Below are 25,333 nucleotides of genomic sequence, written 5' to 3'. Positions count from 1 at the left end.
TTTTTTTTTTTTTTTTTTTGCGGTACGCGGGCCTCTCACTGCTGTGGCCTCTCCCGTTGCGGAGCACAGGCTCCGGACGCGCAGGCTCCGGACGGGCCATGGCTCACGGGCCCAGCCGCTACGCGGCATGTAGGATCTTCCCGGACCAGGGCACGAACCCGTGTCCCCTGCATCGGCAGGCGGACTCTCAACCACTGCGCCACAAGGGAAGCCCCCTGCCTCTCATTTTGACTGCAGTCTGGGGCTGGCACTGGGACCAGCCTTGCCCCTTTCATAGCTCAGAGTTACAGGCCAACCAAAGGCCTTGTCGAAATCATAATATTACTGAGAATTGAGAATGTCTTAGACTTTAAGTGTTGTCAGGGACAAAGGGGATTGCTTCAATTTTTTAATTAGTTCAGAGGTTCCAAGAACTGGCTGTAAAAAAAACTGAAAAAAAAAACCCAAAAAAACTGAAGGCAGGTTATTCATTATATTCCGGATGAATAGACTCTCCCAGGAAGGAATTTGGAAACCCCTTTCTGGGAGCTTTTATTTCAGGCATTCTGGGAAGACCAAGCAGCTTGATGTGGGGAGGTTGGCCCCCTGTGCCACTTTAACGTAGCAGGTTTTGTATTCATTGTCATTCTGGAGCTTCTTTCCCTCCTACTTTCTGACCTAATCTTTCTTCACAGCATCAGCCTATACCCTGGGCATGTCTTTCTTACACACCTGGTCCACTGTCTCCTGTGGGTTTTCCGCCACTTGGTCACATGTGTCTGGTTGACAGACAGTACATCCAAGCCCCTGAACTGTTGGGTGCTGCAGAGTGGGGCTTTAGAAATGCAAATCAGGAGTTTATTCAGCCTCCTGCATTTGAGGTTAGAGGGACTCAAGCTAAGCTCCAGGGCCAGGTTCCCTAAACCATACAGCCTGCAGCAGCTAGAGGTGCCCTTGTTCAGACTCTTGGCCTCCTGGGTGTGTATGGGGCCCTGTGGTTCTTACGGCACTGGAACGGTCCAGGGCAGTTTATTCAGGTGATTGTAAGGTTACTGCCTTGGAAACCCCTTGTTGTACCCACATTGAACACGCGTTTGTTCGGTGAAGTGTCTATTGCATTTAGGTACCTGACTTCATCTTATATATTTTATTGTCTGTCTCCCACCACTAGATTATAAGTTGTATGAAGGCAAAGACTCTTTTAGTCACCACTGTATCCTACAGTGCCTGGCAGATAGTAGGTGCTCAATAAACATTCCTTGGTTAAGTAAGTGATTGCCACTGAATTGCAAACTGTCAGTGATAAATGGTGGATAAAATGACAGGAGACATCAGTCATTGCCCAGAAATTCTAGAAAGGGGTATCTGAGCTTGTCATATCCTGAGACTTGGCCAGGCATTCCCTTTGGAATGAGTGATCCGGACCTTCAATTAGAGACGTACCTGCTTTTGGGAAGTCAGTGTCTTGGGGACACATCAGTTTGCCAGTTCTGGGAGGAGGGCAGTCTGGCAGGCACTGGACAGCAGGGGACAGTGCGGGCAAGAGAGTGGCAGTGAGGGGTCCCACTGGCAGTGAGGCAGCATTGAGATAGCCAAGTGGGAGGACCAGCATCAGGACATCTGTCAACAAGCAGAAGGACCTCAGTCCCCTCCCTGTCTGCCAGCAGACTTAGGATGCCCGCATGGGTCAGGGATTGCCAGAAACTGCCCAGGTGTACTGTACTGGTCAGTTCATCTGCTGCAGAATCACCCACCCACATTTCCTGATGGAGCCCAGCCATAGTTTCAGAGCCCAGCCAGGCAGGCTGAGGTTCAGGGCAGGATGATTCTATGGTGGACTCAAGAGGCAAGAAAAAGCACATGGTGAGGCGCACAGACACGCCTCCTCCTCCAGCCAAATGGCCTTTGGCAGGTCAGTTAACATTTCACCTGCAAGATCCATGCCTTTAGCATGGTGGTGTTTTAAAGATTAAATGAGATAATATCTATAGTAAAGCTTTTAGGACAGTGTCTGACAAATAATAAGAACATAATACATGGTTGTTATTGTCTAAGTTATTTTCTGTTACACTTATGAAAAAGAGGGGATATACTGGGGGAAATGGAACAAATCCGCAGGTTAATAATACACTTTCTGCCTCGTAGAAGGCCTGAACTGGTGCAGTGCTTTACTTACAGTTGTTTGTGTTTTACATTATCCAAGGAAAATCTAATTGTAAATGATCACACGGGAAAGAATCTTCTTTGTCCTCTTGGGAAGCATAAGCTAGTTGGAAAGCTTTGTGAACAGCTCCGATCTCTCTCCAGCCCTGGGGAGATCCGCCCATTGGCCGGTTTGGGTCTGTGTCCTGCCCTAGCCGAACAGGTGCTCTCTGAGGGCCTTTGAGAGGACGTGTAATAGATATGATAAAGGCATATCCTACAGTCGCAGCGTCTCTGCTCCTCCAGGGAGGCAGAGAGGCTTTTTATGTCAATTAATTATTCACATTTTCTCTTCATCCCCTCAAACACTTGGCGTCCTGTCTAGCTCCACGGAGGCAGGTTTGCTGTGGGCGTGCGTAACCCCAGCACCCGATGACGGTGATGGTGTGGGGCTGCATTCTGTGCCCCTTTGAGCCTGTTTATTTCAGGGTCACATGCAGTGGGCATACGCTGGCGATGGCCAGAGCACACTAATGCCACCACTCACTCCTCCCCGGCTCTTCTCAGCGGCAGGATATTAGCCGCTTACGTGTCTGTGGTTCACACGGTGAAAAGGGAGCTCTGGGGTCGGGTCTTCGTCCTCCTTGCTTGCTTGATCAGGGCTGCATCCCGGGTGAGCCGTGCTTGGTCGAGTGCCTTTCAGCCCCCTCCCTGCTCCGAAGCTGGGCATCTTGCCCTTTTGCAAAGCTGTAAACATCCACTCAGCCATGCAGGCTTCTGCATGGCCTTTGTTACTGCTCCCTGGGAAACCTTTGTGCCACCCATAGAGGTGGCCGACTGAGCACCCTGACAACTCTGTCTCGGAGACTCAGAAGCTGACTTACCCCGGGCCTCTTCTCACCCAGGCCTCTCACACCCGTCTGCTTTCCCTTGTCACTCTCCTGCTTTTCTGTCACTGTCGTGCCCACCTACAGTGCTGCCCTGCACTTCCCCTTGAGGGCAGCGCTCACGTGCAAAGACCTGGGCTTGTGGCATCAGGGAGGCGGTTTCTGACAGTCTTCCTCAGAGACCCAGGGCCAGAAGAAAGAGATGTAAAGGGGTGTCCATGACCGGAAGCTATGGACTGGTGGCTGAGAAGCCAGCCAATCAGAAGCGAGGCCAGAAATGGCTGGAGAGTGAAAGCTGCCCCTTGGGCTGGGAAACAAGTGCTTCTGTGCAGAGCCGCGGGGGAACTGTGCGCACAGACCTCATGCCATAGCCAGGTGCCTGCCCACTCACGCTCTCTGTGCCCTCGGCAGGTTCCTTCACCTCTTTGTGCCTCAGTATCCTGCACTCTGAAGTGAGGACAAGGGGAGCGACCCTCCCCGCGCCGCCCTCCCCCGACTTCTGGGCTTGTTGTGAGGATCCCATGAGCTCGTACACGTAGAACACTGACCCCCAGTGAATGTCATCTGTGTGTCACGCAGCAGCATCACCCCACGTCCATGGCCACACACACGCTGAGTGTGGGGTTAGGATCTTCATGAGACCGGCTGATGCTCTGACAGCTTCCTTTCCCAAACACTCTTGCTACTCCACGTGTCCTTTTTTCCCCTCATGGAAATCGTCGGTAATTTTCTCAAGTGAATGTCTTCATCCCCAGATTATTCAAAGCCTTTCTACCCCTTCCATTTATAGTGAGCATTCACAACTGTTTAGTGAAATCACGTCTCCACTGGTGGGCGATCAGGGCACCATAGAAAAGTGAAATATCCATCGTAGGCGACTGTGGTATCTCCTGCCATCACTGGAGCTACTGACTGGCAGGAAATGTCATTGGTTTGTGTTTTCACTACTCTCACTTCTGCTGATAGTGGTGCTTGTGTTCAGTGAAACAGAAAGTAGCCAGGTGAGCTGAAAGAGCAAGCAAAGGACCAGAATAATCTATGAATTCCAATTGTTTTTTAAGCCACCAAGATGAATTTTCACTGGTTCATATCAAAACAGGGCACACACGAGATAACTGTATGAAAGCGGGAATGTGGCCGAAAGGTAACTGGTCCATGCTTAAGTTCAGCACATCACCTCAGCAACACACAGGTCCAGTTGCCAACAGGACATCCCTCCTGGAAGTCAATCGGGCATCACAAGCCAGCATGGCCAAAGTGGATCTCCTTATCTTTCCCCACAAACCTTCCCTTCTTCCTCTGTTTTCTGTCTCAGTTAAGCATCAACATCAGATGAGCTGCTCAAGCCAGAAACATCAAGGTCAACTCCTCTCCTGCTTTTCTTGCTCCTATCTCCAGGCCTGTGGGCTCCACATGCTTCCTAAATAGCCTGTGAGACTAGCCCTCTTCTGTACACGCACTGAAAGTGTCGCTGTGTGTTTTGAGCCAACCCCAAGCAGTGGCTCAAAACAGCAGTCATTTATCATTTCCCATGTGTCTTGGGTCAGCTGCTCCAGACCAAGATCTGCTGGGTGTCTTTGAGTGTCTTGAGCCTGGCTGATGGAGGCTTGGCTCAGCTAGGCTGGCTCGGGTCCACGTTGCCCTCATACTCCTTTCTGGCCCCAGTGGGCCGGCCCGAGCATGCTCTTCTCATGGAAACGTTAGAAGCACAAGAAACAAGCCAGAATTTCATGCCACTATTTCTGTTGGCCAAAGCTAGGCGTACGGTCTCATTTGAAGTCAAAGGGTGGGGAAATGCACTACAGCCATTTAGTGGAAGGAACTACCAAGCCACGTGGCAGAGAGCAAGGTGACAGGGTAAGATAAAGAATCAGGACCAATAATGCAATCTCCCACGTCCTTGTTACCGTGACCTAGACTCTGCACTCATCTTCTAACTTCTTGCTTTGCCTATAGCCAACTGCCCCTGATTTGATCCCAGCATCCCTTTATTAAAAATTTCCACTGCCCTTTATCACTGCCAGATTGAGCTGAAGACCTGTACGGCTTGGCTCCAATCCATTTTTCCTGCTGTATCTGTTGCCATGTTTCAGAATTACTCACCACCCCTTTCCAAATGTGCTTGTTTTTCACACAGCTCTGTGCCTTCATAAACAGTCTTCCCTCTTCCTGCCGTGATCTCCCCCCCATATTTGAGGTTATTGTAAGTGAGATATCATCGATCCTTCAAGACCCAGTTCACCTGGAGCATCTTCCAGAAAGCCCTCTCAGAAGCCCTCTGGGGAAAAAATTGCTCCTTCCTTTGTGATGTGGTAGTAAACTGAAATTGCATCGTGTTCATACTTAACTCATAGCAATTCGAGAATACATGCTCAGCCAGAGGGAGAAAGAGAGGCAGAGCTTAAATAATTCCACCCACCATTCTACTCCGTGATTGTGGGAGTACTGAGACTTGACTTTGCTGTTACCTTACTCATCCTTTGGTTTCAGAATACTCTTCAGCTCCTGAAAGCCTCTTGTAGCATAAAAGGCACAGCCCACTGAGCGGGGGTCTAGTGTTTAATGATACAAGACTCTTCTTTTATAACAGCCAGGCAGCAAGCCTTTATTTCATCTGCTGTTCAACCAAAGAAGCATCTATCTGGATGTGTGGTCTTGTTGCAAATCAGGACCTTCCAGTTCTATCCTGGAAATTCAAGGGACTATCAGTGGTAACAGTGTCTATAGTAAATGTTTATGTCATGGTGACTTTAGAATCTTCCCTCCACCTAAGATGCTACTCTATCATATTTCCTATCGACTTATATCAGATTGAATTTTAATCTTTATGTCGGTGTTTCCCAGCTAAGTCATGAAGTTCTCATTTGTGGCTTATGGTTCTTTATGGCTGCTGCTTGTGGCTATGCAGGTCATACACTGTACAACTCTAAGGGGGCACTAGTCACGCCAGAGTCTATGTAAATGGACTCCCCCGTGGTCATGGTGCCAGCTTCCTTGTCTCCCAGTGCCTGGTACATATTGATTGCTCAAGAAATGTGTGGGGGAATGAGTGAAGGAGAAAGAAGGCAACAAGAAACTGAGCTAACTGTTCCCAAGTGAGATATTTAACAGTCAGGGTTCGAAGGCAAATTCAGACACATTTTGCTCCAGCAAAATGAAGACCATGTTATCATAGGTGCTTGTGATGAAATGTACCTGTAAACCCACTTGGAATGTCTTGTTTAACTACAAAAGAATCACCTTTCATCCTGCAAACTGATCAAGGTGATGGTTCCTAAAAGCACATCATGTTTCTCAAACGTTACCGACCCCATGATCGCCCTGCGCCTGATAGCCTAGCGGACATCGTGAGGCATGTGTGTGGAGACAGGTCTAGATTCTAGATGAATCTTGCCCTCCAAGTCACAATAGACTTAGTTTCCTTGATTTCCCTTGGATGGTCATACAACTTAAATAAATGCAAGAGGAGCCATCATGAACAAGAACAAGCCTTTTATCAGGTTACTTGATGAAATACGCTGAATATTTTTAAAGTAGAAATATGCCATTGTGGCTGGCAAACTGTTCACACCATGGGAGAAGGTTGCCAAGGTAAATGGTCACCTTCACACTTGGAATTCGCTGTTCTGCCAGAGGACACGGGGAGGGGACTGACCCAATCAGGACGTGTGGGCTTCGGGGTGGACATGGCCTGAGGAGGGGCCCAAAAGGCAGCAGGACACAGGCAATGATGGTCCGACCATGCGTCACCCCACCCCTAACCACAGCCCCTCGAAGCTCTGACAGCAAGAACACGGTGCTCGCCCCCCTCCCCGCTGGGTCGTTCTTCCCTGTGTCTCGAGCAGCAAGATGGTCACCACCCGGCCACCCTACCATCAGGACACAGTTGGCAGGATGCCTCACGAGCCAGGGCTTGATGTGTCAATTAGAGTAAGTGCCTGGTGAAGAAAGGATTCCATAAATGTTAAATGAATGAACAAACCGATGAACAAACCAGTGAAATAAGCAAACCAAAGAAGTGCAATGATATAGGGACCATTTGTGGGGGAAGGCACTGCAGTTACCTGAGGAAATTCTAAATGGTGTGCACTTAGTGCTACACCATCTTCCCTAATGGCCCTGCTATCCTTTCCAAACCCGTGGAGACTTGACTCTGTGCTGTTCAGGAGAAAATACACTCAATCTGATGAAGCACCACACCAAGGTTGTCCTGACAGCGCCCAGCCTGGGAACCAGTGTGAGTAATAGTCCTTGAGTTTGGGGCTGCCAGGGTGCTGCAACAGTAGTATTTGCACGTGAGCTTGGGATCAGAATTTCAAATCAAGGAGTCCATTCAGTTAAAATTTAGCTTCTCTTCCTGCCCGAAGCCTTGCATGTTATCACGGGACCCCTCAATGAAATAGTCACCACTTGTTTCTTGGGTTTTGTTTTGTGCTGCTAGGTGAGCTCTCCGCGGAGGAAGCGCAGGACCCTTTCTTGGTCAGCATCCACATAATCGCGGACCCAGGGGAATCGCGACCCCTGCAGGAGGCCATCGACAAGGTCTTGGCTTGGATCCACCCAGACCTCCAGCTGTTCAGGGTCTCTGAGAGGAGGGCGTCCCGGCGGCGGAGGAAGACCCCCAAGGTGGCGCAGCCGGCCCTGGCGGTGGTCCTCTTCCTGCAGGAGGAGTACGGCGAGGAGCAGATCCTGCAGCTGCACCGCACGCTGCAGCGGCCGCCCTGGCGCCATCACCACACGGAGCGCGTGCCTAGCAGGTTTCTGCCCTACCTGCCCTGCAGCCAGGAGTTCTTCACTCTGGCCCCTGGGACACCGCTGTGGGCCATCCGGCCTGTGCACTACGGCAAGGAAATCGTGCGCTTCACCATCTACTGTCGCCATGACAACTACGCCGACATCCTCAAGTTCTACGAGCTGATACTCAGGCGGAGCCCCAGCCAGAGGAAAACGGACTTCTGCATCTTCCCCATTTTCTCCAGTCTGGATGTGGACATCCAGTTCTCCCTGAAGAGACTTCCCTGTGACCAGACCCCGGTCCCCACTGATTCCTCCGTGCTGGAGTTCCGAGTCAAGGACATTGGCGAGCTGGTGCCTCTCTTGCCCAACCCCTGCAGGCCCATCAGTGAGGGACGCTGGCAGACGGAGGACCACGATGGGAACAAGATCCTTCTGCAGGTACCTTGGGGGAAGTCTGTCTGTCTGTGTCTTTTTCCACTTGGGGAGAACAGAGAAACAAGTGAATTGGTTCTGCCAGAACCCCTGGTTAGTACCTGTTACAGAACAATGAGTTAAGAAAAAAGAGAGATCAGTGACCCTCTGTCTGGCTCGTAGATCAAGTCAAGGTGTCCGTACTCTAATTAAACAGTTTTCACTTATCTGCCGTGGCCATGTGCCCCAGGCAAGCAGCGACCGATTCCTCTAGCTCCTCTTCACCCACCTGTTTGAGCATCCACTAAATGCTTGTGGCTCCCGGGGATTTGGTATTAAAGATTCCTTAATCTACTCCCTCACAAGTAGGGAGTTTTTACCAATGAATTCTTCACTTCCACAAAGGAACTTCAGGAAAACCCATCTATGGCAATTGTAAAATATGTTAACGTTCAGTAGAGAAGATACCTGTTTTCTTCATCGCTCTGGTGCCTCCCCCCCCACCACCACTTCTACCCTTCCACCGTTCTGCTACTGGGCAATAGGTGGTTCAAATTCAGTGATCATTGGAAATGACTTTCTTGGTGTTTTAAGGAGTACGTGATGCCTCTGGAGCTTCTTTCATTCAGCTTAGGAAGGGGCAGTGAATACATGGAAGGAAATGGTTGCAGTAGACTGTTCTGTTGCTTCCATGGTTAATGTCTTGGCTCAATTACTGGACCCATTTCTCCTCCCATCCTTCCAGCGATCGTCCCAAACTCTTTAGACGTCATTAGTTATACTCTAGAATTCAAAGTTCAGCATACAGATTTAAGAAGGTCCTATACCTACCCTACCTGATAAATGCTTTCAAGACCCAGGTTTTCTAGAATTAACAGGTAAATCTGTCCAGGCATATAGGATTTTGTCTTTCTGAAACACCTCTGCCTCTGGCATCTCAGTTTTCACATACGGCTACCTGAGAGGAGAAAGTTGATAGCAAGTTAGGGGACATTGTCTTGAAAGGTGCTGATTGTATTTACTTGAATCACAGGTAAAGTTTCATAGTTTTTGTTGGTTTGGGCATTAAACATCAGAACTATAATCCACATATCGCAAAATGAAGTGAGAATTTGGCACATGACAGATACCTGGCTCGAACAGCCAGGTCACATGGCTCAAGTCAAAAAGGTCACCTTAAGATATTTACGATTTAGAGGAACTAGACAATTTTCAGATTTCCCTTTGAACTATGCAAATAAGAAATAATATTGCTTTATTATTCACTGAACTAAATGCTAGCTAGCATTTGTTTTATTTTTTAATATTTTATATTCGAGTATAGTTGATTTACAGTGTTGTGTTAGTTTCAGGTGTACAGCAAAGTGATTCAGTTATACATATACATATATATATTCTTTTTCAGATTATTTTCCCATATAGGTTATTACAGAGTACTGAGTAGAGTTCCCTGTGCTATACAGTAGGTCCTTGTTGATTATCTATTTTATGTATAGCAGTGCGTATATGTTAATCCCAACCTCCTAATTTATCCCTCCCACCCACGCACCTTTCCCCTTTGGTAACCATAAGTTTGTTTTCAAAGTCTGTGAGTCTGTGTCTGTTTTGTAAATAAGTTCATTTGTGTCACTTTTTTTAGATTCCACATATAAGTGATATCATATGATATTTGTCTTTCTCTGACTTACTTCACTTAGTATGATAATCTCTAGATCCATCCATGTTGCTGCAAAGGGCATTATCTCATTCTTTTTTGTGGCTGAGTAATATTCCATTATATATATGTACCACATCTTCTTTATCCATTCCTCTGTCACTGGACACTTAGGTTGCTTCCATGTCTTGGCTATTGTAAACAGTGCTGCAGTGAACATTGGGGTGCAAGTATCTTTTCAAATTGTGGTTTTCTCTGGGTATATACCCTGGAGTGGGATTGCTGGCTCATAAAGTAGCTCTGTGTTTAGTTTTTTAAGGAACTTCCATACTCTTCTCCATAGTGGTTGTACCAATTTACATTCCCACGAACAGTGTAGGAGGGTTCCCTTTTCTCCACACCTTCTCCAGCATTTATTGTATGTTAGACTTTTTGATGACGGCCATTCTGACCGGTGTGAGGTGATACCTCATTGTAGTTTTGATTTGCATTTCTCTAATAATTAGCGATGCTGAGCATCTTTTCATGTGCTTTTAGGCCATCTGTATGTCTTCTTTGGAGAAATGTCTATTTAAATCTTCTGCCCATTTTTTGATTGGGTTGTTTGTTTTTTTGATATTGAGCTACATGACCTGTTTGTATATTTTGGAGATTAATCCCCTGTTGGTCACACAGTTTGCAAATATTTTCTCCCATTCTGTGGGTTGTTTTTCCATTTTGTTTATGGTATTTTTTGTGTGTGCAGAAGCTTTTAAGTTTTTATTAGATCCCATTTGTTTAGTTTTGTTTTTATTTTCATTACTCTAGGAGGTGGATCCAAAAAGATATTTCTACGATTTATGTCAAAGAGTGTTCTGCCTGTGTTTTCCTCGAAGGGTTTTATAGTATCCAGTCTTACATTTAGGTCTTTAATCCATTTTGAGGGTTATTTTTGTGTATCGTGTTAGAGAGTGTTCTAATTTCATTCTTTTACTTGTGGCTGTCCAGTTTTCCCAGCACCACTTATTGAAGAGACTGTCTTTTCTCCATTGTATATTCTTGACTCCTTTGTCATAGATTAATTGACCATAGGTGCATGGGTTTATTTCTGGGCTTTCTATCCTCTTCCACTGATCTATAAATCTGTCTTTGTGCCAGTACCGTACTGTTTTGATTACTGTAGCTTCATAGTATAGTCTGAAGTCAGGGAGCCTGATTCCTCCAGCTCTGTTTTTCTTTCTTAAGATTGCTTTGGCTATTCAGGGTCTTTTGTGTTTCCATACAGATTTTAAGATTTTGTTGTTCCAGATCTGCAAAGAAAAAATTCCATTGGTAATTTGATAGGGATTGTGTTGAATCTGTAAGTTACCTTGCGTGGAATCGTCATTTTGACAATATTGATTTTTCCAATCCAAGAACATGGTATATCTTTCCATCTGTTTGTGTCATCCTCGATTTCTTTCATCAGCATCTTATAGTTTTTGGAGTACAGATCTTTTGCATCCTTAGATAGGTTTATTCCTAGGTATTTTATTCTTTTTTGATGCCATGGTAAATGGGATTGTTTCCTTAATTTCTCTTTCTGATATTTTGCTGTTAGTGTACAGAAATGCAACAGATTTCTGTGTATTAATTTTGTATCCTGTAACTTTACCAGATTCATTGATGAGCACTAGTAGTTTTCTGGTAGCATCTTTTCTATGTATAGTATCATGTCATCTGGAAACAGTGACAGTTTTACTTCTTTTTTCCAATTTGGGTTCCTTTTATTTCTTCTCTGATGGCCGTGGCTAGGACTTCCAAAACTATGTTGAATAAAAGTGGCAAGAGTGGACATCCTTGTCTTGTTCCTGATCTAAGAGGAAATGTTTTCAGCTTTTCACCATTGAGAATGATGTTTGCTGTGGGTTTGTCATATATGGCCTTTATTTTGTTGAGGTAGGTTCCCTCTGTGTCCACTTTCTATAAAGTTTTTACCATAAATGGGTGTTGAATTTTGTCAAAAGGTTTTTCTGCATCTATTGAGATGATCATATGGTTTTTATTCATCAGTTTGTTGATGTGTATCACACTGATCAATTTGTGGATATTGAAAAATCCTTACATCCCTGGGATAAATCCCACTTGATCATGGTGTATGATCCTTTTATTGTTGGATTCGGTTTGCTAGTATTTTGTTGAGGATTTTTGCGTCTATGTTTATCAATAATATTGGCCTATAATTTTCTTTTTTTGTGTGGTATCTTTGTCTGGTTTTGGTATCAGGGTGATGGTGGCCTCATAGAATGAGTTTGGAAGTGTTCCTTCCTCTGCAGCTTTTTGGAAGAGTTTCAGGAGGATAGGTGTTAACTCTTCTCTAAATCTTTGATAGAATTCGCCTGTGAAGCCATCTGGTCCTGGACTTTTGTTTGTTGAGAGTTGTTGTGTTTTTTTTTTTAACATCTTTATTGGAGTATAATTGCTTTACAATGGTGTGTTAGTTTCTGCTGTTGAGAGTTTTTTAATCACAGTTTCAATTTCAGTACTTGTGATTGGTCTGTTCATATTTTCTCTTTCTTCCTGGTTCAGTCTTGGGAGATAGTACCTTTCTAAGAATTTGTCCATTTTTCTAGGTTGTCCATTTTATTGGCATATAGTTGCTTGTAGTTATCTCTTATGATCTTTTGTACTTCTGTGGTGTCAGTTTTTAATCCCTTTTGAAATGTGAGAAGAGTTTTCTTCTGTGTTTGAAGACTGCCAGTTTTTTATGCGAAACAATGCAGTTGTTTAAGTAAAAATTAATGAAAGGATTTTGTTTATACTAAAAAATCAAAATGAATGTGATTGTTTCTGAGGGACTTTTTCCTTTTTGCAGTATTTAGAATATTTTTTGCTCTCAATCCCTGTAATAACGTAAATGAAAGAATAAATTAGGAAAGCTTGGCCTGAACTCCACTCAATGATTCAAAGGAATCATTGAAAGAATATTTCAAAGAAAAGCCACAGATTTAAATGGCTGTACAATCTGTATGGGTGCAGGCTTTTGAATTTAGAGCATCCAAGAGTGAAAAGAGTAAGAAAAAAAGATATGTATCATGGGGTCTCAGGAATTTGGGCCTTTGTTCAAAATAGTAATATGCCAGAGAGTTAAATTAATGTGGGCAGAAATGACTAATAGTCCCTCTCACAGTTCTTGATTATGGCTGTTTGAACAGGTTACTATTTACTGCATCACTGCAGAAAGCCGTCCTCTGCTCTAGCATGAGAGATACGCCTGCCCACCTCTTCAAATTAGTTTTAAAAGTAAAAATTTATACTTCATTCTTTAGCAAAATTAAGATATTTTGGTTGTGGAGGGAGGGACACAGTTGAGAGAATGCCTTTTTTTTTTTTTTTTTTTTTTTTTACATTCTCCTTAGCAGTGTGTTTCCCAAGTTTCATTTTCAACATACATGCTTTTGTTCCACTGGGTGCAGTTATATGTGAAGGCAATCTTGGTTGGGTAGTTTCTAGTTGCTTTCTTAAAATATAGATTGCATTTCAGTTCCTCATCCTGCCCCATCGAGTTAACATTCCGTATTTCAGAGACCTCCTCCAGCCATTTAATTCCTCTGGAGGAGAAAAGCTGAGAGGTTTGGTTCTGGGAGCTACTCAGCCTCTTATAAAATTTGGAAATGTTTTTAACTAAGATCTGATTAGATGGAAAGAAAGCCTTCTACCTCCTGAAACTCACCTCTCCTTTCTTGGCATTGCCTGATTCAGGGGGAAAAAGGCAGAGAGGAGGTGGGTGGGGAGTTCCCAGCATCGGATGTTGTCCAAGATCCCTCTAGAAAACGCATTTTAGAAATTTGCATTAACGCTTGATGATTGAAACTACAGCTTTCTATAGCCAAGATCTGTGTTACACGAACTAGAAGTAAACCAACACTGTACTTTGAACATAATAAGTTCTCTTTATACATTTCTCTTTACTTTTTATTGAAGAATAATATAAATGATATATACAAGGAAAAGTGCACATCACAAATATATGCTCAGTGAATTTTCACAAATCGAACATTTGAATAATCAACACCCAGGGCTTCCCTGGTGGCGCAGTGCTTGAGAGTCCGCCTGCCGATGCAGGAGACGCGGGTTCGTGCCCCGTTTCGGGAAGATCCCACATGCCGCGGAGCGGCTGGGCCCGTGAGCCATGGCCACTGAGCCTGCGCGTCCGGAGCCTGTGCTCCGCAAATGGGAGAGGCCACAACAGTGAGAGGCCCGCATAACGCAAGAAAAAAAAAAAAAAAAATCAACACCCAGATGAGGAAACAGAACATAGAAACAGAAGAGAAGTCTTCTCTTCCCCCATTCCTGGGACTCCCTTCCCTTAAATGAAGATATTAATTACTCTGTATTTCACAAAACGGGGGGGAAGGAGTATCTGGCCAGAAAAGTTGGGGACATGGCCGTGTTATCTGGGGGTGTTTTTGTATTTATAGGTAGCTCCCACATTTGTTTTTATAAAAAGACTTACGTTGGCTGACAAAGATATAGATCATACAAGCAAGATTAATAAAAATAATTCGATACCAAAGGGACTTGAAGTAGAGGAAAAATAATGATAGGAAAGTCAGGTAAACCAAGTATGCCATCCAAAGTGCCTGTCATTTCCTATCTGAGAGCTGTGCTGTTTAACTGGTAGCCACTAGCCACATGTGGCCATTTAAATTTAACATTTATGTGAATTAAAATAAAAAATTCAGTTACTCAGTCTCACTAGAACATTTCAGGTCCTCAGTAGCTCCATGTGGCTGGTGGCTACCATATTGGTTAGCACACATACAGAACATCTCCATCATTGCTGAAAGTTCTGTGGACAGCATTCTTCCAGAAATAGGCCCCAATTTGGATTTTGAGTTCTCCAGCAGCAAAAACAGAATGGAAAATCAGCAGTGATACAATTTAGAATCCATGAGGCAAAAATAAACTATGCTCCAGATGCACAACTATTCCAGGTTCTGCGTCCTGGGAGCAGTGTTGCTCCCACCTTCTCATGTCCAGTGAGGTGTCGGCAGCCCGCCCTCAACTGTACTCTAAACAGCTGCATCGAGGCCTCGCAAGGCTTTCTTACACGGAGACTGCAGGGTGGGCAGGGTGCCCAGCCAAGTGTCGTGCAGCAAAGCCACTGCACAAAGGGAGGCTGGGCAAAATAAGGTGGTCCCTGCCTGCAGCTCCTGGGGCCTTGGCTGAATCCCAGAGGGAGGCATATACCTTCAGAGAATCTCCCCAAATTTGTTTCTCTCAGCTAAGCTTTTGGTAGATCGCGAGGGTAGATCAACAAGTGAGCTTGGCTTGTTTCTTTCCAGCCGGGTCCCTGGAGTACACCTGTTCCATAGAGCTGGTAAAGGATGGAGTCATATGTCTTGCGACTCAGCCAAGCTGGGTTGTATGTTGACGTCTTCTTTTTTTTGTTTTTAATAAATTTTATTTATTTATTTATCTTTGGCTGCATTGGGTCTTCGTTGCTGTGTGCTGGCTTTCTCTGGTTGTGGCGAGTGGGGGCTACTCTTCATTGTGGTGTGCAGGCTTCTCATTGCAGTGGCTTCTCTTGTTGTAGAGCATGGGCTCTAGGCGCTCAGGCTTCAGTAGTTGTGGCTCACGGGCTCTAGAGCACAGGTTCAGTAGCTGTGGTGCACGGGCTTAGTTGCTCCGTGGCATGTGGGATCTTCCCGGACCAGGGCTCGAACCCATGTCCCCTGCATTGGCAGGCGGATCCTTAACCACGGCGCCACCAGGGAAACCCTGTTGATGTCTTCTTAGGGAGCTCTAAGGAGCCTGACAAGGACAGAGGCCTCAACTACAGGCCACCGCCTCCCTTGGAGGTCTTCCACGGGAGTGCCATGGGCAAGACCAAACTCCTTAAGAAGTGATTTGGGATCCATCCAAACACAGAGAAGCGCAGTTGAGGACCCAAAGGTCAGTTTCACAAAGAGAATGCAGCTGCAATTTTAGGCTGGAAAAACGTGGAAAGCAGGTCACTCCATGTCTGTAAGAGGTAAAGGTAATTTAACAATGGCGTCTAAGCCTTTGGAAGACTTCTTCCATAGAGGATGGTCGCCAGCTGTCCTTTGCATCCTCATAAGGCAGAACAGGGAACTGGCTTAAACCAAAGGTTTTAAGTAGCATTTAAAAGACAAGAAATCCTGACTCGCAAAATAGTTACCAGTTGAAAGGGCTGCCAGGTTCAGTCTGGAGGACTGTCTTCACTGGAGAGCTTTCAAGATTTCATTCCCACCAGCTCGTTTACTTGTCTTCGTCACCCAGAGAGGACATGGTCTAGACAGTCAGTCCCGGAATACTGGGGCCATCAGTGCTGTGAGGACGGGGAGATGGGTGCTCATGAGGATGCAACTGAGGGACTAAGTGGGCCTCACAGACTTTTAAAAAATTTTTAATTGCGGTAAAATACACATAACAATAAACATAACGATAAAACTTACTGTCTTAACCACTTAAAAATGTATGGTTCAGGAGTGTTAACTACACTCACATCTTAGTGCAACCGTCACCACCATCCATCTCCAGAACTCTTTTCATCTTGCAAAACTGAAACTCTGTTCCCATTAAACGGTAATGGCTCATACCCCCTCCCTCCGGCCCCTGGCAACCACCATTCTACCTTCTGTCTCTATGAGCTCGACTGCTCTAGCAATCTCAGATAAGTGTGATCATACAGTGTTTGTCTTTTCATGTGACGGGCTTATTTCACTTAGCATAATGTGCTCAAGGTTCATCCAAGTTGTAGCATGTGTCAGATTTCCTTCCTTTTTAAATCTGAATAATATTCTGTTATGAACGTGCCACATTTTGTTTAGCCATTCACCCGTTGATGGACAGGTGGGGCACTTCCATCTGTGGGCTATTGTGAATAATGCTGTGAACACGGCTGTGCAAATACCTCTTTGGGTCCCTGCTTTTACTTCTTTTGGATTTGTACCCAGAGGTGCAATTGCTGGGTCACGTGGTAAGTGTATGTTGAATTTTTTGAGGAGAGGAACTGCCATACTGTTTTCTGTAGTGGCTGTGCCATTTTACATTTCCACCAGCAACGTATGAGGATGGGGCATGTTTTTTAAGAAAGCAGAGAGAGGCTTGCTCTTCGTTTGCGGGGTACAGTACGCCGTATTCTGCACTAGGCGATAAAGAGGGTGATGGTTGGAAAGAATTGAGCAAATACTGAAGTGAGGCATTGACTCTTCACCCGACACACTCCAGATCTAGACTCTACAGCAGAAATTCTTAACGTGCTGTCCTTGGACCCCAAGCACAACGTGTATGCATGTGGTTATGTGCGTCATTGTAAAAGGTGCATCGTATCATGTCTCTCAAAATTAACTCTCCAAAGGGTTCCCATTCTCTGGCAGCCCTTCTAGATGTTCACCAAGGCCCAAGGCTTTCCATCAGCGGCTCACCTCTCTGGCTTTATCTCGCACTTCTCTCCCTTCTGCTCCCTCTGTGCCTTCCACGTTGGCCCGCTTTCTCTTCCTCAGATACAGCAAACTCATTCCTGCCTCAGGACCTTTGCACCTACTGCCTGGAATGATCTCCTCCAGGATCTTCACATGGTTGGTTCCTTCTCATCAATCAGGTTTCAGAGATGTCTTCCCTGCCCACCCCACCTAAAGTAGCTCCCAGATAGCCTCCTGACCAGTTACCTTCTCCACTGGACAGCTAGAAGGTCCTTTTAGAACGTAAGCCAGATCATGTGACTCCTGTGCTCAGAGCCCCCAGGGGCTACCTGTCCCATCTCTCGTGCAGTGTGAACCAGTTTCCTCGCAGCGGTAGGTTGCCTCCCTGCTCTGCTCTCTCCCATCGCTCTGCCCCAACCACCCTGGCCTCACTCTTGACCCTTCAGAACACCCTGTGTCTGCTCTGTCCCTCTGCCCACCATCCAGCTGGCCACGTGGCTGTTCCTTCTCCCCCACCTCGTCAGGTCTGTGCTCCGTGTCCCCTCCCTAGCAAGGCCTTCCCCGGCCGCAGCATGAAGAGCACCTCCCTCTCCTGTTCCTGCACACACGGACATGCCGGCAGCCGTACTCCTGCCCTGCTTGCCTTTTCCCCATGGCGCCATCCCCTTTAACTGACTGCGTGTTGACCGAATAGAGGCTTGTCCGTCCCTCCCACCAGAACCTGAGCACCTGGAGGGCAGGGACTTTCCCTGTTTTGCCCACCGTTGGGTCCCTAGTGCCTCTAACGGTGTCTGGCACACATTAGACAGCGTTGAACGAATTTGTTTAAAAAAGGAGACAGAAGCGGAGAGAGATGGGGACGTGGGGCTGTTCCGGGCAGGCCCACGGAGGCGGGTTGAGCAGGGGGAGAGCCCTGGCTGGTGGTTAGAAGCAGAGGAAGAGTGACCAGGGCCTGGAGGGGGGGACCGTGACAGGAGGTGCCCGTGGGAGGACTCCTTGGGCCACAGTGCCTGCTGGCTGATGGCAAGGGGGACTCCGACGCTAAACGCAGGGCAGGGGGCAAAGAGGATGAGTGGGTGGCCTCCCCCCACCCCTCACGTCAGGCTGGGGGCCCCAGAGAGAACAGTGGCCATGCTGACAGGAGCCCTTCTCCTGCTGAGCCCCTCTGCTCCCAGGAGAGGTGGGAGAGTAAGGGGTGGGTCAGCCAGCATCTCTGGGAGGGCCAAACGACACATGCGACAATGTAACACTGTCCCCACTGCAGGCTGGGCACCTCTGCTTCTAGCTGCCAGAAATGGACACAGAGCGTCTCCAGTTGGTCCGCTTCTTGTCTGGGGAGGAGCTTATGCAGGGAAGAGTTTACCCAAGAAATAATAATGGTGTGATAGTGAATATTAATTGCTTGCTTAGGAGCTGCCACACTGTAGGCTAAGTGCACTCTAATACCTTCCTTACTTAACCCTCTCAGCGCGTCTACCAGCCGGGGACCACCCGTAACCCCATCCTGCAGACGCACACCCGGAGATGTAGGTCAGTAACTGCCATGCCCAGAATTACCAACAGCAAATGGTGAGACCGGGAGCAAACTTGGGGACATTTGACTCAGGAACCCATGCTGGCTGTGCCGTTCCCTATTCTTTTTCTTTTTTTTTTAAATAAATAAATTTATTTATTTATTGGCTGCGTTGGGTCTTCGTTGCTGCATGCGGGCTTTCTCTAGTTGCGGCGAGCGGGGGCTACTCTTCGTTGCGGTGCATGGGCTTCTCATTGCGGTGGCTTCTCTTGTTGCGGAGCACGGGCTCTAAGGCAAGCCAGCTTCAGTAGTTGTGACACGCGGGCTCAGTAGTTGTGGCTCGCGGGCTCAGTAGTTGTGGCTCGCAGGCTCCAGAGCACAGGTTCAGTAGTTGTGGTGCACAGGTTTAGTTGCTCCGCAGCGTGTGGGATCTTCCTGGACCAGGGTTCGAACCTGTGTCCCCTGCATTGGCAGGTGGATTCCTAATCACTGTGCCACCAGGGAAGTCGCACGTGCTCTTCCCTATTCTTTTCCGAGGAACACAGCCGGGACCTGGGTGTTCCCTCTGCCGGCACCTCTCAAGCTTCAGCAGACCTGAAAATCACAGATCCCTGGGCTCCGCCTCCAGAAACTCGGATCTAGGAGGTCCAGGGTGGGGCCCAAGGTCCTGCATTTCTAACCAGCTCCCAGGTGCTGACACCTGTAACATCCTCTCTACATGTGCACCAGGCTCAGGATATTCTAAGCAGGACTACCCAGTTGTCACTTCGTGTTTGATAAGCACTGCCTGGGGCACATTCCCTTTTTAAAAATTATTATAACCGTACTTAGCAGGCTCAGGACAGAACGTCAAGAGTACAAGTCACAATATTGTGATGATCATTCACAATTTAAACTACATGCATTGAATCATTGCTGCACACCTGAAACAAATATAATGCTATATGTCAATTATATCTCAATTAAAAGAAAAAAAAAGAGTACAAGTCACAAGAGGTGTCTGTAAGATGAGCTCAGAGCTTCCTGAAACTGTTTGTATCCTGTTCCCAGCCCCAAGTGCAATGCCCAGCAGCTACTCAGTACATGTTAGCTTGTCCCTCCTCCCCCTTGGTCTCTGGTGTTCTCAGGGCAGGTGCAGTGACCCAAGGGGCAGGGCATCCACACGTGCAGGCAGGGAGGGGTTTGAGTGAATGGGAGGCCATTGGGCATGCCAGCATGCTACACCCGCCCTGGGGTTTTTTCAGTCAACCACGTTGCCTGCACTGGGTTATTTTATCTGTGCAGATTGCCCAGGCTGGCTGAAAGTCACCCCTAGAAAATAATTTCCCGGAGCATCGTCTGAGTTTGCTATTCCCGCAGAATGTGTAAGTGACATCATAGCTCTTTCAGGCCTGGAAGGAAGAGTATTTTGCCTTTTAGGTTAAAAAAGGAAGTGAACTGTGATTATAGACCTTGGCAGGACTTGGAATCAGATCTTTGAGGCAGAGGAAGGAAAATGAGGAATTTTAGTCAGTGTTTTCTGCTCTCAATCTTAGAGCAGCTTTCCCCTGTGGCCTGCCTGTCTCACTTGTCTCACTTAGCATATTTAGTTTGGTCTGTCCAGGGCTCTGCTTCCAAAGGGGTTTGGTTTGGTGGTGGACCTGGAAGAAAGGGCTGCCGTTTCTGCATGTGGCAAGCGACTACCAGCAGGTAGGGCCAGTCCCCTGCAGGCCGACCGCGTGGTGCCTGTAGGTAAACTGCAACAGAAGGGGACGGTCCAGCACTTTGGGGAGCTGGTCAAGTTAGCAAACACTTTGAATATCTCCTCTCAGTCACACATGGTACTAGAGATGGACAGAGATGAACAGTAGAGTCCTGTGCTCCAAGTTCATGACGGATCCCAGACCATTCCATGGAGTGTGACGTGCAAGCTGTGGTACAGCAAAGTGGGGTGCAGAGGGTGTGCTCCGGAGGGGCGCCTCCCTCCAGGGCTGGGAAAACAGGAAGACCATAGCAGAAGCCTTCTGGAAGCCAGCAGTTAGGAGTTGGGTCTCTAGGTCCCACCGATCTAGACCACATCCTATTCGGACAGCTCTGAGTGGTTGGCTAAACCTTCAAACACTGGGCCAAAAAACCTATTTTAATTTCCACTGAATTTTCCTCTTGTGTTAATATATTTTTTGTTAGCTCCCAATTAGGCATCCTTTTTTATTGACGTATGGTTGATATACAGTATTATATGGTGTACAATATAGTGATTCACAATTTTGAAAGGTTATATTTCATTTATACTTATAAAATGTTGGCTATATTTCCTGTGTTGTACAGTATATCCTTGTAGCCTATTTTCTACCTAAGAGTATATACCTCTTAATTCCCTACCCCTATGTTGCCCCTCCCCACTTCCTTCTCCCCACTGGTAACCACCAGTCTATTCTCTATATCTGTGAGTCTGCTTCTTTTTTGTTATATTCACTAGTTTGTTTATTTTTTTAGATTCCACATGTAAGTGATATCATATAGTGCCTTTCTGTTTCTATTTCACTTAGCATAATGCCCTCCAAGTTCATCCATGTTGCTGCAAATGGCAAAATTTCATTCTCTTTTATGGCTGAGTAGTAGTCCATTGTATATATATATACTGCATCTTGTTTATCCATTTATCTGTTGATGGACACTTAGGTTGCTTTCATATCTTGGCAATTGTGAATAATTCTGCTATGAACATTGGGGTGCATATCTTTTCAAATTACTGTTTCTGGGTTTTTTGGATGTACACCAGGAGTGGAATTGCTGGGTCATATGGTAGTTCTATTATTAGTTTTTAGTTTGATGTTTTCATTTTTAAAGTTGTTATTATATTTTTATTAGAAAGTAATCATACAAAATTACCTAAAATATTTTTGGAAATTAGAGATTCTTTTTTTTAATTACTCTTCTTACCACCATAACAGAGCATCTTCTGTTCCACTGGTCTATGCATGTGTTTTTATGACAGTACCATACTGTTTTAATTACTATAGCTTTATCATAGAGCTTGAAATCAAGAAGTGTGATAACTCCAGATTTGTTTTTCTTTCTCAGGATTGCTTTGGATATTCTGGGTCTTTTGTGGTCCCATATAAATTTTAGAATTTTTTTTTCCATTTCTATAAAAAAAATGCTGTTGGAATCTTAATAGGGATTGGATTGAATCTATAGATGTCTTTGGGTAGTATGAACATTTTAACAATATTAGTTCTTCCAATCCCTGAACATGGGATACCTTTCCATTCATCTGTGCCTCCTTCAATTTCTTTCATCAGTATCTTGCTGTTTTCAGTATTCAGAACTTCAACTCTTTGGTTAAATTTATTACTGAGTATTGTATTGTTTTTGATGCTATGAAGTATTTATGACTTTTTATACATAAAACCATGTCATCTGCAAATACAGACCATTTTACGTCTTCCTTTCCAATGCTGATTGCTTTTATCTTATTCTTGCCTGATTGCTTTGGCTAAGACTCCTGTACTGTGTTAAACTGGAGTGGTGAGAGAGGGAAGCATGGTCCTGTTTCCAATCTCAGAAGAAAAGTTTTCAACCTTTCACCAGTGAGTATGATGTTAGCTGTGGCGTGTTATATAAGGCCTATGTTATGTTGAGGTATGTTCCCTCTATACCTAATTTGTTAAGAATTTTTAACATGAACAGATGTTAAATTTTGTCAAATTCTTTTTCTGCATCTATTGAGATTATCATTTGATATTTCTTTCATTCTATTAATGTGATGTATCATATTGATTAACTTCCATGCATTGAACCATCCTTGCATCCTGGGACAAATCTCACTTAATCATGGTGAATGATCCTTTTAATGTACTGCTGGATTTGGTTGGCAAGTGTTTTTTCTTTTTTATTGGAGTATAATTGCTTTACAATGTTGTGTTAGTTTCTGCTGTACAGTGAAGTGAGTCAGCTATATGTATGCCTATATCCCCCTGCCTTGGACCTCCCTCCCACCCCACCCCCATCCCATCCATCAAGGTTGCCACAGAGCACTGACCTGAGCTTCCTGTGCTGTATAGCATGTTCCACCTAGCTATCTGTTTTACACATGGTAGTGTATATATGTCAGTCCTGATCTCCTGATTTGTCCCACCCTCCCTTTCCCCCTCTGTGTACACATGTTGGTTCTCTACATCTGTGTCTCTATTCCTGCTCTGCAGATAGGTTCATCTGTACCATTTCTCTAGATTCCACATATATGCATTAATATACGATATTTGTTTTTCTCTTTCTGGCTTACTTCACTCTGTATGAGTAACTCTAGGTCCATCCACATTGCTACAGGTGACCCAATTTCATTCCTTTTCATGGCTGAGTAATATTCCATTGTGTATATGTACCACATCTTCTTTATTCATTCATCTGTCATTGGACATTTAGGTTGTTTCCATGTCCTGGCTATTGTAAATAGTATTGCAATGAATATTAGGGTACATGTGTCCTTTTGAATTATGGTTTTCTCAGTAGATATGTCCAGTAGTAGGATTGCTGGGTCATATGGTAGTTCTATTTTTACTTTTTTTAAGGAACCTCCATACTGTTTTCTAAAGTGGCTGCACCAATTTACATTCCCACCCATGGTATAGGAGGGTTCCCCTTTCTCCACACCCTCTCTAGCATTTATTATTTGTAGACTTTTTTTTTTGTTTTTTTTTTTAAGCTGTATGTGGGCCTCTCACTGTTGTGGCCTCTCCCGTTGCGGAGTACAGGCTGCAGGCGTGCAGGCTCAGTGGCTGTGGCTCACGGGCCCAGCCGCTCCGCAGCATGTGGGATCTTCCCGGACTGGGGCACGAACCCGCGTCCCCTGCATTGGCAGGCAGACTCAACCACTGACCCACCAGGGAAGCCCTGTAGACTTTTTGATGATGGTTATTCTGACTGGTATGAGGTGATACCTCAATGTAGTTTTGATTTGCATTTATCTAATAATTAGTGATGTTGAGCATCTTTTCATGTGCCTCTTGGCCATCTGTATGTCTTCTTTGGAGAAATGTCTGTTTAGGTCTTCTGCCCATTTTTTTTTTTTTTGCAGTACGCGGGCCTCTCACTGCTGTGGCCTCTCCCGTTGTGGAGCACAGGCTCCGGACGCGCAGGCTCAGCGGCCGTGGCTCACGGGCCCAGCCACTCCGCAGCACGTGGGATCTTCCCAGACCAGGGCACGAACCCATGTCCCCTGCACCGGCAGGTGGACTCCCAACCACTGCGCCACCAGGGAAGCCCTTCTGCCCATTTTTTAATTGGGTTGTTTGCTTTTTTGATATTGAGCTCCACGAGCTGTTTGTATATTTTAGAGATTAATCTTTGTCCGTTGCTTCATTTGCAAATACTTTCTCCCATTCCGAGGGCTGTCTTCGTCTTGTTTATGGTTTCCTTTGCTGTGGGAAAGCTCTTAAGTTTCATTAGGTTGCATTTCTTTATTTTTGTCTTTATTTTCATTACTCTAGGAGGTGGGTCAAAAAAGATCTTGCTGTGCTTTATGTCAGAGTATTTTTCCTATGTTTTCCTCTAAGAGGTTTATAGTGTCTGGTCTTACATTTAGGTCTTTAATCCATTTTGAGTTTATTTTTGTGTATGGTGTTAGGTAGTGTTCTAATTTCATTCTCTTACATGTAGCTGTCCAGTTTACCTAGCACCACTTATTGAAGAGGCTTTCTTTTCTCCATTGTATGTTCTTACCTCTTTTGTCATAAATTAGGTGACCATATGTGCATGGGTTTATCTCTGGGCTTTCTATCCTCTTCCATTGACCTATATTTCTGTTTTTGTGCAAGTACCATTCTGTTTTGATGACTGTAGCTTTGTAGTATAGTCTAAAGTCAGGGAGCCTGGTTCCTCCAGCTCCATTTTTCTTTCTCAAGATTGCTTTGGCTATTCTGTGTCTTTTGTGTTTTCATACAACTTGTAAAATTTTTGTTCTAATTCTGTGAAAAGTGCCATTGGTAATTTGATAGGGATTGCATTGAATGTGTAGATTGCTTTGGGTAGTATAGTCATTCTCACAATAGTGATTCTTCCAATCCAAGAACATGGTATATCTCTCCATCTGTTGGTGTCATCTTTGATTTCTTTCATCAGTATCTTATAGTTTTGTGAGTACAGATGTTTTACTTCCTTAGGTGGGTTTATTCCTAGGTATTTTATTCTTTTTGTTGCAGTGGTAAATGGGATTGTTTCCTTAATTTCTCTTTCTGATTCTTTGTTGTTAGTGTATAGGAATGCAAGAGATTTCTGTGTATTAATTTTGTATCCTGTTACCTTACCAAATTCATTGATTAGTTCTAGTAGTTTTCTGATGGCATCTTTAGGATTTTCTATATACAGTATCATGTCATCTGCAGACAGTGACAGTTTTACTTCTTTCCCAATTTGGATTCCTTTTATTTCTTTTTCTTCTCTGACTGCCATGGCTAGGACTTTCAAAACTATGTTGAATAAGAATGGCGAGAGTGGACATCCTTGTCTTGTTCCATTCTTAGTGGAAATGCTTTCAGTTTTTCACCATTGAGAATGATGTTTGCCATGGGTTTGTCATATATGGGCTCTATTATGTTGAGGTAGGTTCCTTCTATGCCCA

General features: G+C 45.2%; 1 protein-coding gene across 1 annotated transcript in view; it reads left to right on the top strand.

Moving 5' to 3' along the window:
• Positions 1-25,333, top strand: part of FAM124A (family with sequence similarity 124 member A) — a 112,214-nt gene that overhangs the window by 21,467 nt on the left and 65,414 nt on the right. The window contains exon 3 of the mRNA XM_007471688.1: positions 7,450-8,183. Within this exon, the coding sequence (XP_007471750.1) occupies positions 7,450-8,183 (734 nt within the window). The remainder of the gene's footprint in view (positions 1-7,449; positions 8,184-25,333) is intronic.

Source organism: Lipotes vexillifer, unplaced genomic scaffold, assembly GCF_000442215.2.
Source record: "Lipotes vexillifer unplaced genomic scaffold, Lipotes_vexillifer_v1.1 scaffold470, whole genome shotgun sequence".
Lineage (NCBI taxonomy): Eukaryota > Metazoa > Chordata > Mammalia > Artiodactyla > Lipotidae > Lipotes > Lipotes vexillifer.
The sequence above is the reverse complement of the archived record's forward strand: the minus strand, read 5'-3'. Positions and strand labels throughout refer to the sequence as shown.